The sequence below is a fragment of the Chelonia mydas genome, chromosome 5, assembly GCF_015237465.2.
Source record: "Chelonia mydas isolate rCheMyd1 chromosome 5, rCheMyd1.pri.v2, whole genome shotgun sequence".
NCBI lineage: Eukaryota > Metazoa > Chordata > Testudines > Cheloniidae > Chelonia > Chelonia mydas.
Genome location: NC_051245.2, coordinates 17919373 through 17943175, shown reverse-complemented (window position 1 = coordinate 17943175; position 23803 = coordinate 17919373). Strand labels below are relative to the sequence as shown.

Genomic DNA, 23803 nt, shown 5'->3' with positions numbered 1-23803 from the left:
CTAGACAATTAATTGGCTCATCTAGCCACCTTAACTTTTTCAGAGGCTGGTGTTGGTGACAACCCCATCATAAACCTTTAACAGGATACATGAACCCAGGGGGATAATGTTGTCCCTAGTGATTCCCCATCAAATGTCAGTGAAGAGGACCACAGAGACTCTGAGAGGCTTGGGGTTTTTTTTCATGGATTTTAATTGGAAGGGGAAATACTAAAATACTGGAGGTGAGTGCTTCCTAGATAGTGTATTGATGCATTTCTCATGTTCATTTAATCCTAATAAATCTAATATCAGCATTTCTTTTTCTAAGGACAAGGTGGAAATGGAAAAAACTGGTTGATGCTCTAGATTATAGAATCTGCAGGAACTGCTGGACTAAAGGAAAGGTTGGAAAGCAAGAAGCTTGACGGATTTTTTCAGGGGTCATTTATTAAACTGCCTGGGCTGGGCTATTTCTTGATAGGTCGCGGTAGAAAATTGCTATTTATTGAGCAGGATCGTGCCATAGAGAGAGGCTGTGCTGTCTCATATAAATGCTTAAGTATTATTTTTTAGAGCAGCTATTTGCGTAAGAGCTTTCTGACCCTTATAGCAGACATTAATTTTCTCAAACAAGTTTTTCAGAATGCAAAAAAAATAATTTTGATACATTACACTGGATCACATGGCCTCAGAAATAAATACTTCAGGGAGAAAAAAGAGCAAACATTTTGTTCCATTGAAACACCTCCCCAAATTACCAAGTCAAGACAAACACTGTGAAAGAGAAGAAACACCTTTAGGAATAAAACGCTGCTTTTAAACAAGAGTGAGGCTGCGCCAATGCCTCAGGAATAAGGCAAAGCAGAAAACATAATAGGAGCTAAGGATATCAAGTCTAAAATGGCTGCCCCTCCAGTTACTTCCTCCATTTTCTGGACCAAAAGTTGTCCCTGATACATTCCAAGAACTTATTGGCGATTTTGTGTTTTGCTGTATTACTTTCTCAACAGAGTCTGGGTGATTAAAGCCCACTCCGCCTCCTGCCCCGCATTAGTACCAGGTCCTATGTTTGAATATTTACATTGTTTGTTTTAGAAGTGCCGCATATACTGCCTAATTCTGATTTGGTGGTCTATGACATCACCCCTATTTTTTAACCCTTTTAGCTTCACCCAGAGACACTCAACTGGTCTGCCTCCCGCTTCCTTCTGGTCCTCAGAACAAGAGCCTATATCCTTTATGTAGCATGCAACACCTTCTCCCTTTATTCCCTGCCTATTCTTGCTGAACAAGCTATACCCCTCTACACATGCAGTGGGTATAAGAGGCGAAGGGAGGCTAAGCCTCCCCAAACAACTGGCCCACCACTTTTGGAGCGCGCCGCTGCTGAAAGGCGCCCCAGCCATGCTCTGCCCCGCTCCTCCTCTTGCCACCTCTGCTCTGCTGGCATGGGGGCCTCACGCGAGGAGGTGAAGAGGCGTGCAAAAGCAGTGAGTGGCCAGCCATCAGGTAGGCAGGGGGCAGGCCCTGGGAGAGGGCAGCGAAGAGGTGTGAGCGGCAACCAGGGGGGTCTCAGGAAGGGGGACTGAGTGGCGCTGGGTGTGGCGAGTGGGCAAGGCTTTGGGGGGTGGAGGCTAAGCAGAGGCAGGCCTCAGGGTGGGGCCACAAACCAGGCACGCGCAGCCTCCACAAATGGAGGAGTCATGCGCTGCCCATGCCCCGCTATACCAATATTCCAGTCATGAGACTTAGCCCACCAAGTCTCTGCGACGCCAGTTAAATAATAATTTAGCTTATATATACCAGGGAAATGTGGTCTAGCTGAAATTACTATAAGGTGGGTGCACAACTGGTTGAAAGACTGCACTCAAAAAGTAGTTATCAATGGTTTGCTGCCACACTTGGAGTCCCCTGTCTAGTGGGCATAGCTAGTGGGACGCTGTAGGGGGGTTAGGCTTGGGTCTAGTACTATTCAGTATTTTCATTAATGACTTTGATAATAGAGTAGCGAGTATGCTTATAAAATTTGCAGATGACACGAAGCTGGGAGTCGTTTGGAAGAGGACAGGTTTAAAATTCAAAATGCCCTTGACAAATTGGATAATTGCTTTGAATTCAACAAGATGAAATTTAGTAAAGACAAGTGCAAAGTAGTACACTTAGGAAGGAAAAAATCAAATGCACAGCTACAAAATGGGAACTAACTGTTTAGGTGGTAGCACTACTGAAAAGGATCTGGACTATGATTCTGGCATGTTGTATATAAGACACAGAAGGTAATTGTCCAGCTGTACGTGGCACAGTTGAGATCCCAGCTGAAGTAGTGTGGCCAATTTTGGGCACCACCATTTAGAAAGGTTGTGGACAAATTGGAAAGAGTCAAGAGGAGAGCAACAAAAAATGATAAAAGGTTTAGAAAACCTGACCTATGAGGAAAGGTAGAAAAAAACTGGGCATGGTTCGTCTTGAGAAGACTGGGGACCCTGATAGCAGTCTCCCCATCTGTTATAAAGAGGATGGTAACAACTGTTCTCCGTGTCCACTGAAGGCAGGACAACAAGTAATGGGTCAGAAAGTTTTTCCTACCATGTAACCTAGCTATAAGGGCATTAAGCTCTGGAATAGGCTTCCAAGGGAGGGCATGGAGTCCCCATCATTGGAAGTGTTTAAAAAAAAAAAGGTGGTCCAACACCTGTCAGGGGTGGTCTAGGTTTACTTGGTACTTCCACAACACAGGGGGCCGGACTGGATGACTCCTCGAGGTCCCTCCTTGACCTGCATTTCTATGATACTTACCAGATGGAAAGGAGAGAGCCTACAGCAAAGACACTCCTTACAGGCTATATCTTCTGTTGTTGCTTAAAGGATCAGAACATGCCAGGAAGGTATCTAGTAAAGGCAAAGTTGAGAACTAAATGCTGCCTAGGAATTTATTAGAGGGAAAGGGCTAAGCTCCTAACTCTAAGGGTTGGGGAATCTGTGCAGAAGACCACATTCTGAGGTGTTCAGAGCTAAATGGTAGGGTGTTTTGAGATATTTCATGTCATTTCAGTTTCCTAAGACATGTTTATATAATATCAATCTGGATACCTTTTTGACATCAGTTACTGCCCATGCTTAAATTTAAAACCAGCTCATCATGACTAGTAAGAAGAATGAGGCAGATCCACTCATTAATTCTCATAAAGAAAAGGAGTACTTGTGGCACCTTAGCGACTAACCAATTTATTTGAGCATAAGCTTTCGTGAGCTACAGCTCACTTCATCGGATGCATGCAGTGGAAAATACAGTCGGGGAGATTTATATACATAGAGAACATGAAACAATGGGTGTTACCATACACACTGTAACGAGAGTGATCACTTAAGGTGAGCTATTACCAGCAGGAGAGCAGGCGGGGGAAGGGGAGGGAAACCTTTTGTAGTGATAATCAAGGTGGGCCATTTCCAGCAGTTGACAAGAACGTCTGAGGAACAGTGGAGGCGGGGGAGAATAAACATGGGGAAATAGTTTTACTTTGTGTAATGACCCATCCACTCCCAGTCTTTATTCAAGCCTAAGTTAATTGTATCCACATCACCTTCAGCCCCCAACTAAAACCTCTCCAATGCATCATCAAGGATCTACAACCTATCCTGAAGGACGACCCATCACTCTCACAGATATTGGGAGACAGGCCAGTCCTTGCTTACAGACAGCCCCCCAACCTGAAGCAAATACTCACCAGCAACCACACCCCACACAAGAGAACCACTAACCCAGGAACCTATTCTTGCAACAAAGCCCGTTGCCAACTGTGTCCACATATCTATTCAGGGGACACCATCATAGGGCCTAATCACATCAGCCACACTATCAGAGGCTCGTTCACCTGCACATCTACCAATGTGATATATGCCATCATGTGCCAGCAATGCCCCTCTGCCATGTACATTGGTCAAACTGGACAGTCTCTACGTAAAAGAATAAATGGACACAAATCAGACGTCAAGAATTATAACATTCAAAAACCAGTTGGAGAACACTTCAATCTCTTTGGTCACTCGATTACAGACCTAAAAGTTGCAATTCTTCAACAAAAAAACTTCAAAAACAGACTCCAATGAGAGACTGCTGAATTGAAATTAATTTGCAAACTGGATACAATTAACTTAGGCTTGAATAGAGACTGGGAGTGGATGGGTCATTATGCAATGTAAAACTATTTCCCCATGTTTATTCCCCCACCCCACCCCCCACTGTTCCTCAGATGTTTTTGTCAACTGCTGGAAAATGGCCCACCTTGATTATCACTACAAAACGTTCCGCACCCCCCACTTTCCTGCTGGTAATAGCTCACCTTAAATGATCACTCTCGTTACAGTGTGTATGGTAACACCCATTGTTTCATGTTCTCTATTTATATAAATCTCCTCACTGTATTTTCCACTGAAAGCATCCGATGAAGTGAGCTGTAGCTCACGAAAGCTTATGCTCAAATAAATTGGTTAGTCTCTAAGGTGCCACAAGTCCTCCTTTTCTTTTTGCGAATACAGACTAACACGGCTGCTACTCTGAAACCTGTCATTAATTCTCATGTTCTTTTAAATTTGTGAACCCATTGGTGTAGCCAATTAGCACTAATCAGGCTGTAACAGTAGCCCCTAGGGAGACAAGTATTGTTGATGGGAGATACCGGTTAGGGCCTGATTCAGAAGTACTGAAAGCACAGCTTCCACTGATTTCCGCTTTGGGTGCTCAGCACCTTGAAAATCAGTCCCCTAGATCATTTTCTCTGCCAATACAGGAATATTCACTATGGTTTTTTAATAGTGCGTTGTCCATTCTAAGGCCCCCAACCATGCAAACACTTAATTGAGATTACTAATCTAAATAAGACTTGGCCCTAACTGTTCCAAGCAACAGGATTTCTACCACTTCCCAGGGCGGATTCTCACTCCACTCAATTGAACTTGCTCACTGTCAAGAAGTGTTCCCTTATATTCAGCATAAATCTTCCCTTTTCTTAATTATACACTATTATTCCTAGTTATACCTGGTTTCCCCTATTTCCCCTATATTTATTCTTATTTCTACGCCATCCCATTTTCCCAAGTTCTACCTAAAAAGTTCCTCTCTTTCTTTAGGTCTCAGTCCTGCAAACCCTTATGCACAAGCTTAATTTTAAGCATGAGTAGTTGGGTTGAGGTCAGTAGGATTCTCAGTGTACTTAAAGAATGTACCCATGTGTTTTCTATGATCAGGGCCTTACTGTTCATAATTTTCAGAGAGTTCTTGCCTGTTATTTATCCTTTCTCACCCACCCTTTGTCCTCACCAAGCTAAACTATCTAGTCGGATTTAGATCGTGCAAACTTTACTTGTACTGGTGAACAGTTGCCTACTGGAGGAGCTCAAAGGACTTCTTGGGTGAGTAAGTGCTTGCCAGTGTATCTAGGGGTTGTACTGTCATCCTCACTCAAACTCTTTAATCTTTCTTCATAAATCAGTCTCTAGCCTCCTAATTAATTTTTGTTGCTCTCTGTGAATTCAGCTGGATAAAGCTTACAGACTTTTTACCCTTTCTGTGTTGTGACAAACAAAAATCCTTACAAAGCTAGTCAATGTTCTTGTTTTCACTTTGGGTCACTCAATGCAAATAAAAAATTCCTGAACTTTGTACACCAAAAGGAGGACGTTTGTATCAAAACTTTATTTATTAAACAAAAAAATGCACCATTGGAATAACATTTCTATAAAAATGAATATGAGACTGTTCTACAGTGCATTACAAAACCCCCTTTTTCTTCATGTAGTAGTATACAAGAGTGTGTGTAGAAACAGTCATTTATTTTTACATCGTAAGCAAGTTTCCTTTCGCATAGAACAAGATTTACACTTAAATATTGCAGTCACTAGTCTAATTTGGTTAACAATGCTAGAATTTGACAATTTAAAGAAACTGTTTATAGGCTCAAAATGCCATTTTTAGGCCTTTTGTAACAACAAGATTTTTTTTTAAACTAAGGCTAGTTAAAGCTGTAGTGTAACCCATTTCGACCAGATTAAGGTATCACTAGTAGGCTAACAATTTGTTTGAATTACCTTGCAAAGCCCTTTAAATGAAGAGAGAGCACTGTTTTCCTTAACGTTTTAACGATTAATTAACAGTTTATGTCACTGTTTCACAGTCACCATCTTTTGTGTGACCTCAGTGGCAGATACCAGTGAATATTTAGCAAGATATCTTTGCCAGTTACTCTTGAGTACTCTTATAGTTAGGTCTGAATAATATAGTTTCAAAACACAACACACTGAGACATGGGACACAGCAGCTTTAACAGCCAACTCTAGGTTTCCAACCAGATCTCCCTTTTATCATAAATTATCCAAAAGAAAACACTCTAAATAATAAATTAAATATTACTTATAAAAAGTACACCCTTCCCCCCAACCCTCCCATCCTACACATGGTGACAATTCAAAAATGTAGGAATTGCCAGGTATATTTTACAATAATAAAAACAGCAGTTTTCCCTTCTTCTACCAACATTGCTTTCTTGCACTTCAAAATACGAGTACAGCATACAGTGAGAGACTCTGGCCTGTGCCGCTTTATGACAGATGTACTGTATTGTTATTGTTTCTTTCCAATCAAAAAAGGTCAGAATGAAGATGCTTAAAATGCTGTCTGCTGAGATCTAAAAAGAAAGACTGAGCAAATTCAACTTGAAATCAGCCAGGACACTTGCTGGCCAACAGAGAGACAAGTCAAACAGATAAGAAAAATAATCTCTGATCACTTTCAGTAGTTTGTGGCTTTGCTAATAATCAGCTTCCTTTATCCAGTTTCCAGTGCTTCCATTTCTGACAGAATACTGAATGCTTTTCATCTTATCCACCCTTTATGTTACTTATTTACACTGTACAATGTGTATGTTTGTGACCTGAAATATTTTTATTTTCCATATTTTTACATGCTTATATATAGATTCAATAATGTTTAACACCCTGACTCTGAAAACACATATGCATGTGCTTAACTTTATTACTGTGAGTAGGCTCAGCAGTAAGTTACCCATATGCACAAGTGTTTGCATGAGGTTGCCAATTCTCCAGGATTGTCCTGGAGTCTCCAGGAATCGAAGATTTATCTTTAATTAAAGATTATGTCATGTGATGAAACCTCCAGGAATACATCCAACCAAAACTGGCAACCCTAAGTTTGCAAGATTGGGGCCTAGCCATTTTTAATAAAATATAGATTTGGCATGCCAATTAAAGGATTCAATGAAGATATTTGGCTGTCAAATAACAAGGGATAAGGGGCTATTGGAAACAGGATCAGAATGTTCTAATGGAAATAATCATTTCATTATGAGGTTGAGTCTTGATACAGTAAGAGACATGATTTTCTAAAGTATCACAACTGATGCCTTGGTTCTCAAGTGTGTTACTCTAGTTTTTGTTGATTCAATTCTGTTGATTGCAGTGAATCTGCATTAGTGTATAACTGGAGTAACACTGTGGAAAATCAGACTTGAGAATAATATTGCATTTAAGAGAGGACATTTTTATAACACAATATAAAACTCACCAGCTCCCACCAAACTCGATGACAAAGCTCCCATTCACTTCAGTGCTGAGCAGGACAAGGCCTTTTATCAACACAACAGTTCACAAAACCACTCTTACAATAAGGATGTGGAATTAGTAAATTATGATTTTGCTCTTCATGTTAAAAAAATTCTTAGGGCAAACTTTGAATGTACAAATACCTTGGCCATCATACTTCTTCCATTTAAGTTAATGGAGTTTTTCCTTCAGTGGATCAGAGTGGTGCTATTTATGTTTGTGGTATATTTGTATATTAGTGGGGTGATTTTCAGATTTCATTTGTTAAACAATACAAAGTTGTGAGACTAACCTGGGAATTGTGTTCACAACTAGGGGTGGGCTAACTGGTTTGGAGAAAATGAGTAATAACTCCTGAACTATTGGTAACATTATTTTGAAACTCCAAAAAGGTAAATTAGGCCTTTGAGACTGCAATCTGAATCACCTGGGTGGCTGCTGTACTCATATGGAGCCACAATGATTTCAGTTTGCGATACTTTGCAATTCATAGCTTCTTCTGGTCAGGAAGCAGAAATTCCCATACACCATGGTTTGGGCAGCTTTTGCAGTATTATCCAGCCCAAACCATGAAGTAATGGAGATCATATGGGAGTATACCAATTTTTCTGCTAGTTTACCAACCAAAAGGATAAATGGCCTTAGATAAGTAACTAAATGTTTGGATGGTTTCCTGAACTAAGCCTTCCAAAAAAAAAAAAAAAAAAAAGCCAACCATCACCAGACTAACTTTGACAGCCAAGTTCTCAAGCTAGAGGACTCTTAAACAAAGAAGTTCTTGGCAGTATTCCATCTGTGAGGTCTTTCTCAAAAAATGAATATGATACAAGATATACAGCTGCAGAAGTCTTGACTGCAAAGTCTATCTGCTACCTGTAATGGCAGCCAAGGAAACCATTCCTAGGTGTGAATAGCTAGCTACTTCCCCATGGCAGCTTTACAAATTCATTACAAGTTGATTTATCTTTCTTTACATTTACGAGGGTGTTTGTGGTAGAGAATGATTCAGTGTCAATAATTTTTCATTTTAAATATTCTGAAAGCTTAGGAATCAGTCAAAACTGAAATAAATTTTACAGCTGAATTCACTGCAAACGTAGCACTATCAAAATATGCCTTTAAAGGTTCTGTGCCGTTACACTCATGTGAGTCTCCCATGTTTGGATGTTTATGTAGAAGGTCAATATCTTTGAAGTCCTAATATGGGCGTCAGTCCTTCAAACCCGTCTGTTTAACTTTACGGAAGTGAGTTGTCTCATCTAAGTCAATACAACTTTGCAGGACTGGGGACAAAATCTGAGCTAAAATAAATTCCTGTGTTCTCTATCCTATAAATAAACTATGGGAAAGAACAGCTCATTCTATTAGCTAATACCAAGAAATGCTAAAACCTTTCATTCTAGTTAGTAAGATGCTTCTGCTGCAAGTTGAGTTTAAAATTTGCCAGGAAAAGTAGAACTGTGCCTATTGAATACATATTTCACATAAAAAGTAACCGAGTTTTTCGATTAATTTTTAATTTCTCCATTTTCCAAATACTCTAGACAAGTACTAAGCTATGAACATTGTAGATTACCTCCATTTGTTCCTCTTGCCAATCCAGTTTATACAGTTTAGGTTTTGCACATAAGTCTCCTTTAAGATTTCACTTGATAACTAGAAAAGAAGCTGTAGCCCTGTGACTTATATCAAGCTAACTGAAAATAAACTTGTCTACAGGAAAAATGAAGGATCTCTGGGCAATAATGCCCTTCAGAAACTTTATCAGAGGAAGTCCAGAGACTCTGAGTAGGATTATTAAATAAATAGCTACTTAACTTTATATTTTCAGGTATGACTGCAAATGCTCACAAACTAGGGATGACTGAATTACTATGTAAAATTTAAGAATCTCCTCTTCCTGAAGACTCACAGATATCTAAAACCAAACTTGTTCTGAATCTTCTTCAGGTTCTGAAATTTTGCATTTCTTTTTCAATTTCCAGTTTCTGGCTGAATTTAGAGATGGAAATGCTTTAGAATTCACAAGAAAGGCTGTCCTCAAGAGAAATCCAGACCAATTTTGCAGACATACAAGGGTCTAACATTTAAATCAGTGGGAGTTGCACATTCACAAAATGAATATGATAATCCATGTCACAGGACAGCCAACACCATAACCAATGTTCAAATAAGCATCTGAATATTAGGATGCTTATCCAAACAAAATCCAGCTGTCAAAACTTTTGAGGTTCACCCGTCACATATTTTAGATAATTTTGTACCATGGATATATTCAGTTTTGGGTTAATGTTCTATGATTAAAAGCCCCTTGTTAAAGTCCTATGAGTCAGATACTGTTTTCCAGAGTAAGGGAGTACAGAATTTGGCCCTATGGTCCCATTTCAAAATAATTGACAATCTCTGCTAGAAGGGAAGAGGCTCTTTTTCAGAAGCTGTATTGAAACCTGCCTTGCAGAAACAAGGTAGTAGGCTGAACATCATGGGATCCAATACCAAAGCTATGAATTTGGTTGTCATCATGACAGATTTGCTTGCTTTGTTTTCAGTGGAAGTTCTTAGTTACAAATCTAACAGAACATAAAAACTCAACCTCTCACCTTCTTAACTCTTAGGAAATATCTGACTAAAATCTTAGTCAATTGAATAAAAATATATTTTGGTAAGGAACATTTTCACAAACACACTAGAGTTCCTAATGAAGCATTTGAATTCCATCCTTCACATCTGATTTCCTCTCCAATACATGACTGTAGAAAATAATCTGAATTATTACTTCTGTTACAGTGCCATTTTACGCCAAATATTTTATTCAGGGATTCACATATAATTACCCACCTAATAAAAGGAACTATTAGGTTGTAAAGATCCCGGCCTTTCCATGCTCTTTTAAAATTATGACCTACTCAAGCTTGAAATCAAAGGCAGAACTGAATGGAGTAATTCATCTGAAACTCTCTTATTGGGTTTTGCAGCCTCCTAACTGATAAATATGCAAATTAGTTCCCTTTTGGTGATTCAGCTGCATAAACAGGGATTAACTCTGAATGCAGCTGAAAATTCAGCAATAAAAAGTATGCTCACAAAATTTAGTCAATTCAAACAGTTATAGTTATCAATAAACGCTGTAATATGAAGCTAGACTACTAGAAGAGGGAGGAAAACACTGAAAGGGTTCCTCTAAGTTTACAGCAGTGTCCTGATGCTAAATTGTGATTGGTTGGTTGTTTTTTAACTATGACTGAACAAGGAATATTCTACTGCAATCAAGCACCTGTAATTTGTTTCCCAATTATGCAACACAGTTTCTGAATTCATTTTCTTGGATTTGTTGCTTGTCTGTAAAAACTGTGATGTGTCCATCACTGTTAACCGATAAGTCTTATCTTTCACTGTGCCTGACTGAGGGTTGCTTTCCAATTTCTGCAGCCTTCACTGAGTTAAGGAGAAGCCATTGGTGACTGAATCACAGAGTTAATGGAACCGAGCAGTCTCAAACAAGAGGTGGAGCAGTAGAGAAAGGATGGGAGGAACTTCACCCCGTTTTCCTCTTTGCTGCTGTGAAAGGTGGCCCTGGAGGAGCTTTCAAATGTCATCACAGTGCAGTCTGGCACAAAGGCCACCCATATTTAGAAGTGTTCTATTCCAAGTTTAAGCACATCATTAGTGTGTGTCAGAGAAGATTGCATACCATATCTTCTTTTTGTAAGCATACGGCAGCTGGCAGCGAGCCACCAATGCAGGTTTTTTTATGTTCCCGTTCTCTGTAGCCAGATATAAAATGTTACATATGGGAGGATTTCCAAATACTTGCAAAAATGGGTGGATTTTACAGCAACTCGCTAATGCACACCGCTTGTGCAAGATGAGTGATTGAAATTACAAAAGAAATGGGAGTTATTTGTCTGGTTTTGTGCTGTTGGTAACACTTCCAATCCTTTGGTGCTGTGTCGTGATTATTTGTTACAGGTGCTTTCATGTAAAAAAAGTATATAAAAAACAAAAAAACCCCAAAGAGTGAACTTCCACCCTGACAAATTATGGCGTGGTATATGTTTAAAAATACATTTGAATGACGTAAAACTAGATTTTCACCAAGAACTATACACCTCTATTAAGTAAAATGTGAGATAGTCATGACACCTCAAGTATTACAAAGGCTAACAGATCAAAATGAGCAATCAAGTGGCATCACCTTGGTCTCTGCTGTAGTTGTTTCACTTATTTGCAAGGGCTGCACTTTAATTGCTTTAGATGCTTGATCTATGGTAATGTAACATATTTTTTGTTATTTATTTTTTAGGACGCATCAAGACTCTTCCTTACGTTGAATGAGTGGTACTGCAGAAAGGGTGGTTTTATGGGGTTGTGTATGTGTGTGGCATATATGAAGTACTTGTATGCTGCAATGTTCCTGGATAATACAATTTATCTATTCATCAACAGCTGTTAGAAGGCTGAGCCTGTAATAGCGTTAAGTTGCTTCATTAACCCCTCCAAACTGGCCATTTGTTCACTCAGATCATCCTGTTCATATACCTGCAAAAAACCCAAATCAACAGTCAATGTGAGCAATAACCAAAATCTGTTTTAAAGGACACAGAAAAGACAAGGAGGGGCAGAGCCACTTGAAACAATGCATTAAAACAGTTGTTCTCAGATTCATCACTTTGCCCAACGGAGACCCCGTCACCTCCTTGCTCTCCTTCCACTGCAGTCAGCAACCTCCTCTCCTAGATATCTAGTTGGTGAACTCAAGGACCAAACTCTGTGATGAGTATATGCCTTCCACCAGCAGTGTTGCTTGCAGTACTCCAAATCTTGGATTATTCCAGACTGGCATGAGACTGAACAAAGGAATGGGAATGCAGCCATGGTGCACTGGGATGTACTACAGAGGCTGCTCCTGGAGTTCGTAATGAAGGGCCTGATTCTGCCAGGAGCTGAGCACTCCCAACTCCCATTGTAGCCAGTGAGTCTTAACTCTTACCATTGCTGTTAATGGGATTTGAGGGCACCCAGCGCCTTGCAGGAGGTATTCAGTACCCTGCAGGATTAGGGTCTGTGACAACAGTGGAGAGGGAAGTACATTGGACAGCCGACTGAGTACCTGTCATGAAACCTTAAATGACCGGCAAATGTACCTATCATTGGGAACCACTGACCTCAAAAGTTATGGAGACAAGAGTAAAATGAATGATTCTCTGCTTTTGATTCACTGAGCGAGAACTCAAACACTAGTTATTTATGTGGGACTTTTCAAAGTAAATGATTTGAAAGCACTGTGGGAAATCTGCAGCCTAAAGGTCTGGACAAAGTTAAGAATCCAATAGCATAATCGTACCTCTGCAGAAATAAACTTAAAAAACTCCCACAATTCACCCCTCCACCCCCAAAACTCTGACTACCTGAAGAGCCTATTAACTCCTGTCATTATTTCCTACAAGTGCTCACACACTTGCTGAGTTTGAAAAGTGTCCCTCTTGGGAAATAAATTGCGCTGCTGTTATAAGATGTTTAGAGCCGAAATAGCATTTCATGTAATCAAATGTTCTGTGCTAAATTACTCTTTATGTCAGTAATTTTATCAAGTAAGTCATTTTCATTTCTCTTCCCCCAATACAAGACTCCGTGTCCCTTATCTCCTCTCTGCGGTAAAGCCAGCAGGGCTTGGAAGAAGTTCAGAGAAATAGTAAGGCTGCAGTAACCCACAGGACTGCTCTGTGACCACATTGTTCAGTACTGGATTTTACCCACTGGTGCGCTGGCTCAGCACTACCCTTCATTCCAAGCACTAGTGGTTTCAGTCCCATTGCTGTTGCAGGGTTAGACTCTAAATCATGGAATCATGTTACACTTGTTGAGCGAAGGTCCAGGTGATTGCCAGAATCAGGAAAAAAAAATCCCAACACAGCAAGGGGAGTAAAGAAGTTTGAAAAGAAACTTCTTTAGTTAGACGAGGATATTTATCTTATCTGCTTTGGAAAGAGCTTTGAGATCTGTGGATAAAAGAACCAGGGCATAAATCCTGCAAGTAGATCTGCATTTACAAGAGTCAGTGCTAAGCATTATTATCAACATTACAAAGAGCCACTGGCAGCATAAGCATCACTAGAAAAAAAGCTACTGGGTTAGGAAAGGGTCAGGTAATAAAAACCAGTTTTTTGGAGATGGCTCCACACTTTGACGGCCATTACTCTAATGTAACATGAGACGAATTCTCTCAGAACAACACAATAGCACATTGCTTATGATACTACTAACAATAAGAGGGAACATAATTTAACTGTTCTACATTTCTATGGGCAGCAGACCAAAAATCTCTCTGTGCATGTCAAAAGCAGATTTCTTGCTTTTTCCCTTCCCCAAGGTTTCAAACATAAGAGGATTAGGTGACAAGATGCCAGATGAACCTGTCTCATGATGCCTAGTAAGCCACTCTCACATGTAAGGAAATGAAAATAGATTGTACATAACAGCCTGTCTCCCTTATTTTTTTCTTCCTATTCAGTTTCTTTTGCTCTTTCCCCACCTTTTGTAAAGTACTGCATCTAAGATTGGGATCGTTTTAAATTTTCTGATTATTTTTTCAGACATCTTTTCCCTCTGATCCTTTCTTTTCATCTTACCTATCCCTTTCACATTATTTTCTCTCTCCATTGTCTGGTATTACTTTATAATCTTTTATTCCTTAACTTATTTTTTCTGACATCAGTTTTCTCATTCATTCTCTCTTCCATCAGTCCCTTTCTCCTTCTGGATCCCATGCTTGACAACTAGAATTGTTTTGATCTCTCAGTCGGTACAAAAGAGATCATGTAAGTAACAATATGAATTATGTGTGCACAGAATACAGGTTATCTGTCCATCTCTATCAGACACAGGCCCAGATCCAAAGGCCACTGAAGTCAACAGAAAGATTCTTACTCACGCTAGCAGGCTTTGGATCAGACCTGTTGTTCCTTAACTGCTACTCACTGGTATAACCTAATACATCAAGTAGGCAGAGATGAAGCTGTTCAACTAAAATGATTGCACAGAATATGATTTACAACTATGACCCTTCACTTAAAGTTAATATGATTTGCGATGAGACTCTTGTTTTTTTTAAGATTGTTCTTACGTTAGCTGGATCCTCTGTCTGTTTGTGGCCCTCTTCTGACACTTCTGGGGCTGTTGGCACCGAGACTGGAAGCAGAGGGGATCGTGCTTTTCCAGCTAATCCAAGTGATGCTGTTTTAACCTGAGCCTTGGGAAGATTAGGCCCTGAAAGAGGAAACAAATCACAATAATAATGTATGAATAATACATATAGGGGAACAATGAGGTTTAAGCCTTCTATGCAAAATGCACTTGATTTAACTGGTTATAATTGGTTTTATATTTTCAATCCTAAATACAGATTATCTTTTCCAAATGTTCTTATATTGCTTCTTTCCTGAAGGGAAACCAATGCCAATTGGAACGCTCTTGTTAAAACTCTGTCAATTAGATTTCACTGTGAGCAAGCTCTAAATCCTATTGCTGCCATATTCGGATTGTCAGGTATTTTGGGATGTGTTTGTAATCCAGATGGCAGCTATTTTTGCCACTAGGCCAGACCATGGTGGGCTCATCTCCCAAAATAGGACTTAAAATCCTGCCCAGTACTAACACTTCAGCATTGTGGGTGGTGGGAGAAGTAAGGGTTGCTACTTGCCACTCGTCTAATGAGACATTATAATGAGGTCCCCGGTGGTTTTTCTGGTGGAAATTAAAGGTCCTCTCTCATGTTTTATCTTTTAAAACAACCAGTAATAAAACCAGTGTTGTGGTCAATGTGTCCTCTCTACATACAATAACTTCTGATGCTCATGGATATGTGGAAACTATTGCTGCTGACATAATGTCTGGCTACTGCACAAAGTATATGACTCTGATTTTAAAGACACTGGAATGGTTTGAGAATGAACGGTACCATATGAAATAAAATGTATAGTATTCATTAAAGAAATCGGGCACATATCAAGGACTCATACTATTAGAGGTGAGGTTTTCAAAAATGGTCAGCTTTGGCATAACTCTGCTCCCACTGAAGTCACTGGTAAAAGTCCCACACTATCAGTTGTGTAAAGCCAACTCAGTCCATTGCATCTACTTTATCCCTTCTCTTGAATATCCCTTAATCTGACTCTCTTCTACCTTGCCTCTATGGACACTCAACCACTGCAATGCATATTTGCTTCCTACGGTACATTTTAGGTTGATATGCCCAGGTTATCAGCACTCTCCAGATTGAAATTTGTTTGGCAGAGTACATTTCTTGCTAGCGTTGTGGAATCTCTCTCAAAGCATGGCTGCTATCAGTTGTCAGGAGATCGCTGCTAATACAGATGATCCTGTTAGGGACAATGCTCCATTTTCTATACTGTGCAAGACATTTTTTTATTCACTTCATTTGTCTCTCTGGGAATCAAAACCAAAAAAATATATGAATGAATGAGTCTGGCCCACCAGCCTCCCCTCCTTATCTCCCATAATGTTACTAGGAGCAAAGCATTTAAAATGTCTGTGCTTTTGTCTACCCATGTGTAAAATGGGTACAATAATAATTACTTACCTCACATAGGTGAATTATATCTAGATATGGTCTTAAAACCACCACTATCTCTGTAGTATCGGAGTCATGTTAGGCTTAATTAATTAATGTTTGTAAAATGCTATAAAATACTTGTATTAAAGATGCTAGGAGAAGGTGCAAGATGGCATTATATAATATTTTCTATGTCTATTACTACATCAGTTTGCTCTCCCTCCTCCATGTATAGATTAAATCATTGGGAATAAAGTGCCTAAATACTTTTGAAGATCTGGGTTTACCTTCCCAGATTGGATTATCATACCATCCAGTCTGATATCCTGCCTGTAATAGTGGCCTATGCGTGATGCTTCAGAGGAACATGAACATCCCTCCTGGCCAAATAATACACCAATAATACCATCTTCCTGATGTCCTGACCCTGGTGGGAAATATCTGACACCCCGAGACATGAGAACTGATTATCCTATTTTAACAAGCAAATATCAGTTTTGGTCATACAACTTATCCAGCCTCTATTTAAATCCAGACTGTCCTTTCTAAATTATAGGGTTTAACTTTAATCATTCATTGCTCTTGTTCTTCCCCAGTAGGTTCCAACCTGATGAGCTCAGTCATTGTAGATCATTAATAGATCATGAAGAGTAATTCTCTGGGGCCATCAGTGGTTCTACCAAGAGGAATAACTCTACTATGGTAGGAAAGGCAGCTGCTGCAGCTGGAGCAGAGAAAGTACTCCCCTACTCCAAATAACGGATTGCAGTCATGATAGTTTTTAGTATTTTTACAGCTCTAGTGAGTAGCCTGGGGACAAAAGCTGCAGATTAATTCCCTTGCATTTCAAAGAATTGTTTTTACATTTTTAATTAGTTTAAAATGTGTATAACAGAACTAAAATACTCAGGACCCGCAGCAGAAGAAACACAGAAGAGCAAAGAGAGAATGAAATCCCCCCCATTAGAGAGTCCCCTAGCACATTAGTTATAAGTAACTTCCAATAAAGAATTATAAGACAAAGACTAAAAGGAAAAGAGACCCATGTATCAAGCTCTTTGATAATACAAGTTTAACTGAAACAACAACAAAAAAGGAAAGTCAATACTGACTAAAAGAGATCACTAAAAAGATACAAACCCTTTGCTTGCTCCAGTTTAGTAGCTAAAAGAGTTCTTTAATAACTGGTGCTCCAAACTTCCCAGTACTTCAAAGAAAGACTAGAAGACACAGATATCGCCAACAGATAAAATCTCTTGAATGTCACAAATTCAAGTTTCAGAGTAGCAGCTATGTTAGTCTGTATCCGCAAAAAGAAAAGGAGTACTTGTGGCACCTTAGAGACTAACAAATTTATTTGAGCATAAGCTTTCGTGAGCTACAGCATCTGATGAAGTGAGCTTATGCTCAAATAAATTTGTTAGTCTCTAAGGTTCCACAAGTACTCCTTTTCTTTTTACAAATTCAAGTAAAATTTTTAAGAAAGAAAATGTGTTTAGCTTCCATTTCCTCAGAGAAAAGTGATTTTCAAAAGGGAAGAGGCTTTTTTCCCTCTTTTTTTGGCTATTAAAGGATTTCTGCTGATGTTGAAGTGAATGCAGACACCCTCATTTGCATTGATGGAAGCATTCTTTAAAATTTGTGTTTGATCAAGCAATTTCCGGACCCTGGCTGTGGCATCAGAATCCATTTGATATTATAAGAAATCAGTACGTGTTGTAAGGCATGCAGAGGAAGAAGACAAAGCTCTCAAGATAAAATGAGAAACCATCCAAACCTGAACTTTTAAATTCTATTTACACAAAGAAAAACATTAAGAGTCAGAGGGCGTACATGGGTGTATCTATATTGATTTAAATGGAACTGTGTCCATTTACACCAGCTGAGAATCTGGCTCTATAAATTATTAATACCCTTTTGTTTGTAGTTTCAAAATGCGCTCTGTAGGTATCTGTCCATATGAAACAGCAGGAGCAGAGACCAGAAACTGGCTGAGAAGCCTGGATGACCCAAGCCCACAATCCTGGGGGCCTTTCACCTATGGGTCACAGGTGTGAATTTTACCAATGTTTGTAGTGATCAATGTTCAGTGGTCCACTATATGTGAAACAGTAGAGTGGTTTCAGTCCAGTTGTGAAAGGCTGGGGCTCCAACTGAGCAAAACGCTTCAGCATATACTGAACTTCAAACACATGACTAGAGACTTCAGTGTGGCATACACACATTCTGAAAGTACATCGGCCTCCATATCACAAACCCACAATTATAGCTACCACTCTTGTTGGAGGTCTCACTGGAGAGACCAATGACTGATTGCAATCACAAAAGTGATTCCTCTGGGTCCCAGTTGAGGCACAGTGAAGGGTCCTGTGCTATATCTGTTGTGAATAAAATAGGATTTCTGTTTCCAGTACTATCCAGGCAGCGCCTTTTGCAAGCTCTGAATTCAATCAGCATTGTTTTATTTATGCCTGGCTGCCCTTGACTCCTATAGGCTTTTAAGGGACTCAAGCAATCCCGGTTCAATTCCTAGCCCCGCCACTGGTTTCCTGGGTGTCTTGGGCAGGTCATTTCCCTCCCTGTGCCTCAGTTTTACCATCTGTAAAATAGGAATAATTATACTGCTCTCCCTATGTAAAGCGCTTTGACATCTAGAGATGAAAAGCACTATATAAGTGATAGGTCCTCCTCCTCCTTCCTTTTCTTCCAACCAGTGCTCACTGGAGTTCAGGAACAATTTGAATGGGAACATATCCTTGATTCCGCTGATGTGGTACAGAATAAAATAATGCAAGCCTGTTCTCCCAATATACTGTCTGTACAATACACAACATATTGTTGTTACAAGAACTTGCTTGGTCTTTGTGACCATAGCATCTGGGCCTCAAGCCATGCATCCACCTAGGTTTAGAGCTTACTTCAATTGTTTGTATGCTGATGTGCAATGCTGCTGAAATATAAAGCAGAGTAATACAAAGTGTTCAGTAATGCCTTCTGAAACAAGACACTGCCTGGAATGTGCATCTGGCAGTCATATATTATATAACTAATGAGCAAAGTAAGTGTTTAATATTTTTAAAATATTAAAGATGTAAAAAGGTAAAAACACAATTTAGGTGCTGGTGTGCACAGACTACAGACTATCATGCTGACCGATACTGTCTTATTGTTCACTCATACTCCCTGATCTGTCTGTATCCATCTGTTGTCTCTTGTCTTATACTTAGCTTGTAAGCTTCCTGGGGCAGAGACTGGTTTTTGTTTTGTGTTTGTACAGCGCCCAGCACAATGGAGTTCTGATCTATGACTGGGGATTCCAGGTGCTATGGTAATACAGATAAAAAATGCAATAAACTGTAAGCTGGTATGGGCAGGGACCATACCTTCTTATAAGTTTTTAAAGCACTAAGAGTAACCTATGAAGAAAAAGAGTGCAACTGTGACTTCTGTAACTGTAGGATTTATTTTTATTTATATTAGCACCCAAAGGGCCCACTAAAAATATATTTATTCAGATTCCTATTGCAGTACAATTTGACTGGAACCTTTGGGTACCACTGTAACATAACAAAGAATAAAACTAAACAATTGCTAGTCAGACTTGCACCATGCTTGTTCACTGGTTAGCACAGCTATACTGTATAATGTTTCTTTCAACAAATGACTTCATACTGTGACTTGCTTGATCTTCATGGATTTGGGGAGAAAGTAAACATTTTACATGGAGGAGAATGAGTTTATGTGAACTGCAGAAATATTCTGCTACAATTATTCCTGCTGTAATGCATATTTGTACCTGTAAATCCCCTGGTAAAAATCCTGTTACTAATATGTAACTCATTATAGTAATTGGCCTTAAAGAGCTGCTTTTCTGTACAAAGACAGATGTTCCCTCCTGGATATTGTTAGAGAAAAGCCAAATTGACAATTAGCATTTTGTTTCCCCTTCAGCTCACAAAAACAACAGGCAATTTCTAAGCTTGTAACTAAAATGACAACCAGAAAATGTTACTTAAGTAACCCTACATTTAAAGTTCCCCAGTAAATGTTTACAGACCATTATCAAACCACACACAGTATATAATTTCATGAGTTGTACATACAAGAAAGAAACAAAGAATATTAAAAAGACCAAGCAGACCTTTCAAAAAATACACTGGACACAGAAGGTTGATGTGGTAAGTAAGCTCATATATGCAAATGAATTACTAATTAAATTAACAACATTAGTTTCTAATGCTTCCAAACCCAGCAGGACCCTTAGAAGAAAAATAGGAACTGCCAGCTCATGAAGAGAAAAATGACAGCGCTCATCAGGTGTAGTTCTAAGTAGCCACAGCATGAATTTACTGTTTTAAAGTTTTATTTCTCAGAAGGGTTATTAATTAAACACTTCATTTGCTCATTAGTTATACAACATACGGTTGCTAGGTGAAAATTCCAGCTAGTATCTTATTTCAGAAGGCCTTATTGAGCATGTGATGTCACTCTGCATTAGATTTCAACAGCACTGCACATCGGTGGGCAAATAAGTATTCTGTAACATCATTAAATGAAGATAACTGTAAATATATTGCATGCAAGAAGCAATATTTCAGATGGAAAGATAATTCCATAATTGTCCACTATAGGATTTCTTGCACTTTCTTCTGAAGCATCTGGTTCTAACCACTGTAAGAAAAAGGGTCCCTAACTAGATGGACCACTCGGGTGTGATTCAATATGGCAGTTCCTACATTCCTTTCTTATATTCTGTTCTTCCTACAAGTGTGCAGCCATGAACATCAAGGCAGGCTGAGCAAGGTATCAGGATCTGAAAAGAGAATTTTGCTCTAAGAGGTGTATGGGCATACTTTAATGGTTCCAGTTTTTAACTTACTGGTATTGAATCCACTGACTCCATAAAGAGTATTGGAGGACAATAACATGCTGTCAATTTTAATTCTAAATGAATTCCCCACCCCCTTCTCCATTCCAGCTAGTACAGCTCATGGAATTGTTAGGGTTGGATCAGTCCCTCAGTAAGACATGTAGCCAATTCCTCCCCACTCAACCCCCAGGACCCTAACATGTCATGTGTATAACTCATACATTTAGAGTCACTCTCTTTTTTTGAAAATAACTCTTTCATTTACAGACATGCAGTTATTTAAAGAGTGGTATTTCCCCCCCACCCCCATTTACGCAGAGAGTTTTTAAAACTTACTTTTAAGGTTTCATTGAACAATACTGAGAATGAGAGGAAATACTATGTTTGATGAGGTTAACAATTTTATCTATTACACATTGTATTTTCCCAGTTTCACCGTAAAGTGGGAATTTGCAATCTGGGAATCATTTTAAAGTAAGAAATTGCTAGGCTCAAAAGGCAGAAGCTGACTGAATGTTTACATGCTCTCGAGGGATTTAAAAGCTAATTAGGCAGACATTCAAAAGACTATAAGAAATAGACCAAGTGAGCTCAGGTAAAAGTCAAGCTGTTAACTAATTAACTAGCCTGTTACCATTGCAGGAAGGATCAACGCATAACAGCAGGTTTCAGAGTAGCAGCCGTGTTAGTCTGTATCCACAAAAAGAAAAGGAGTACTTGTGGCACCTTAGAGACTAACAAATATATTTGAGCATAAGCTTTTGTGAGCTACAGCTCACTTCATCGGATGCATTCAGTGGAAAATACAGTGGGGAGATTTATATACACAGAGAACATGAAACAATGGGTGTTACCGTACACACTACCAAGACTACAAAAAGAAGGATTCTGGGTGGACTCCTCCTGAAGGTCGAAACAACAGACTGGACTTCTACATAGAGTGCTTCCACCGACATGCACAGGCTGAAATTGTGGAAAAGCAGCATCACTTGCCCCATAACCTCAGCCGAGCAGAATACAATGCCTCAGAAACAACTCTGACATTATGATCAAAAAGGCTGACAAAGGAGGTGCTGTCGTCATCATGAATAGGTTGGAATATGAACAAGAGGCTGCTCGGCAGCTCTCCAACACCACTTTCTACAAGCCATTACCCTCTGATCCTACTGAGGGTTACCAAAAGAAACTACAGCATTTGCTCAAGAAACTCCCTGAAAAAGCACAAGAACAAATCCGCACAGACATACCCCTGGAACCCCGACCTCGGGTATTCTATCTGCTACCCAAGATCCATAAACCTGGAAATCCTGGACGCCCCATCATCTCAGGCATTGACACCCTGACAGCAGGATTGTCTGGCTGTGTAGACTCCCTCCTCAAGCCCTATGCTACCAGCAATCCCAGCTATCTTCGAGACACCACTGACTTCCTGAGGAAACTACAATCCATCGGTGATCTTCCTGAAAACACCATCCTGGCCACTATGGATGTAGAAGCCCTCTACACCAACATTCCACACAAAGATGGACTACAAGCCGTCAGGAACAGTATCCCCGATAATGTCACGGCAAACCTGGTGGCTGAACTTTGTGACTTTGTCCTCACCCATAACCATTTCACATTTGGGGACAATGTATACCTTCAAATCAGCGGCACTGCTATGGATACCCGCATGGCCCCACAGTATGCCAACATTTTTATGGCTGACTTAGAACAACGCTTCCTCAGCTCTCGTCCCCTAATGCCCCTACTCTACTTGCACTACATTAATGACATCTTCATCATCTGGACTCATGGAAAAGAAGCCTTTGAGGAATTCCACCATGATTTCAAGAATTTTCATCCCACCATCAACCTCAGCCTGGACCAGTCCACACAAGAGATCCACTTCCTGGACACTACGGTGCTAATAAGCAATGGTCACATAAACACCACCCTATCCCGGAAACCTACTGACCGCTATGCCTACCTACATGCCTCCAGCTTTCACCAGACCACACCACACGATTCATTGTCTACAGCCAAGCTCTACGATACAACCGCATTTGCTCCAACCCCTCAGACAGAGACAAACACTTACAGAATCTCTATCAAGCATTCTTACAACTACAATACCCACCTGCTGAAGTGAAGAAACAGATTGACAGAGCCAGAAGAGTACTAGAAGTTACCTACTACAGGACAGGCCCAACAAAGAAAATAACAGAACGCCACTAGCCATCACCTTCAGCCCCCAACTAAAACCACTCCAACGCATCAGCAAGGATCTACAACCTATCCTGAAAGACGACCCATCACTCTCACAAATCTTGGGAGACAGGCCAGTCCTTGCTTACAGACAGCCCCCCAACCTGAAGCAAATACTCACCAGCAACCACACCCCACACAACAAAACCACTAACCCAGGAACCTATCCTTGCAACAAAGCCCATTGCCAACTGTGTCCACATATCTATTCAGGGGACACCATCATAGGGCCTAATCACATCAGCCACACTATCAGAGGCTCGTTCACCTGCACATCTACCAATGTGATATATGCCATCATGTGCCAGCAATGCCCCTCTGCCATGTACATTGGTCAAACTGGACAGTCTCTACGTAAAAGAATAAATGGATACAAATCAGACGTCAAGAATTATAACATTCAAGAACTAGTCGGAGAACACTTCAATCTGTTTGGTCAGTCGATTACAGACCTTAAAGTGGCAATTCTTCAACAAAAAAACTTCAAAAACAGACTCCAACGAGAGACTGCTGAATTG

The 23803-nt window shown here is 39.9% G+C and overlaps 1 protein-coding gene across 2 annotated transcripts in view; it reads right to left on the bottom strand.

Moving 5' to 3' along the window:
* Positions 1-5655: 5655 nt before the first annotated feature.
* The window catches only part of DCC (DCC netrin 1 receptor), a 928337-nt gene continuing 910189 nt past the window's right edge, over positions 5656-23803 (bottom strand). For both annotated transcript variants that reach the window (XM_037902678.2, XM_043547198.1), the window contains exons 28-29: positions 14720-14862; positions 5656-12135 (exon numbers count right to left, since the gene is read on the bottom strand). In XM_037902678.2, the coding sequence (XP_037758606.1) occupies positions 12046-12135; positions 14720-14862 (233 nt within the window). In that variant the 3' untranslated portion in view covers positions 5656-12045. The remainder of the gene's footprint in view (positions 12136-14719; positions 14863-23803) is intronic.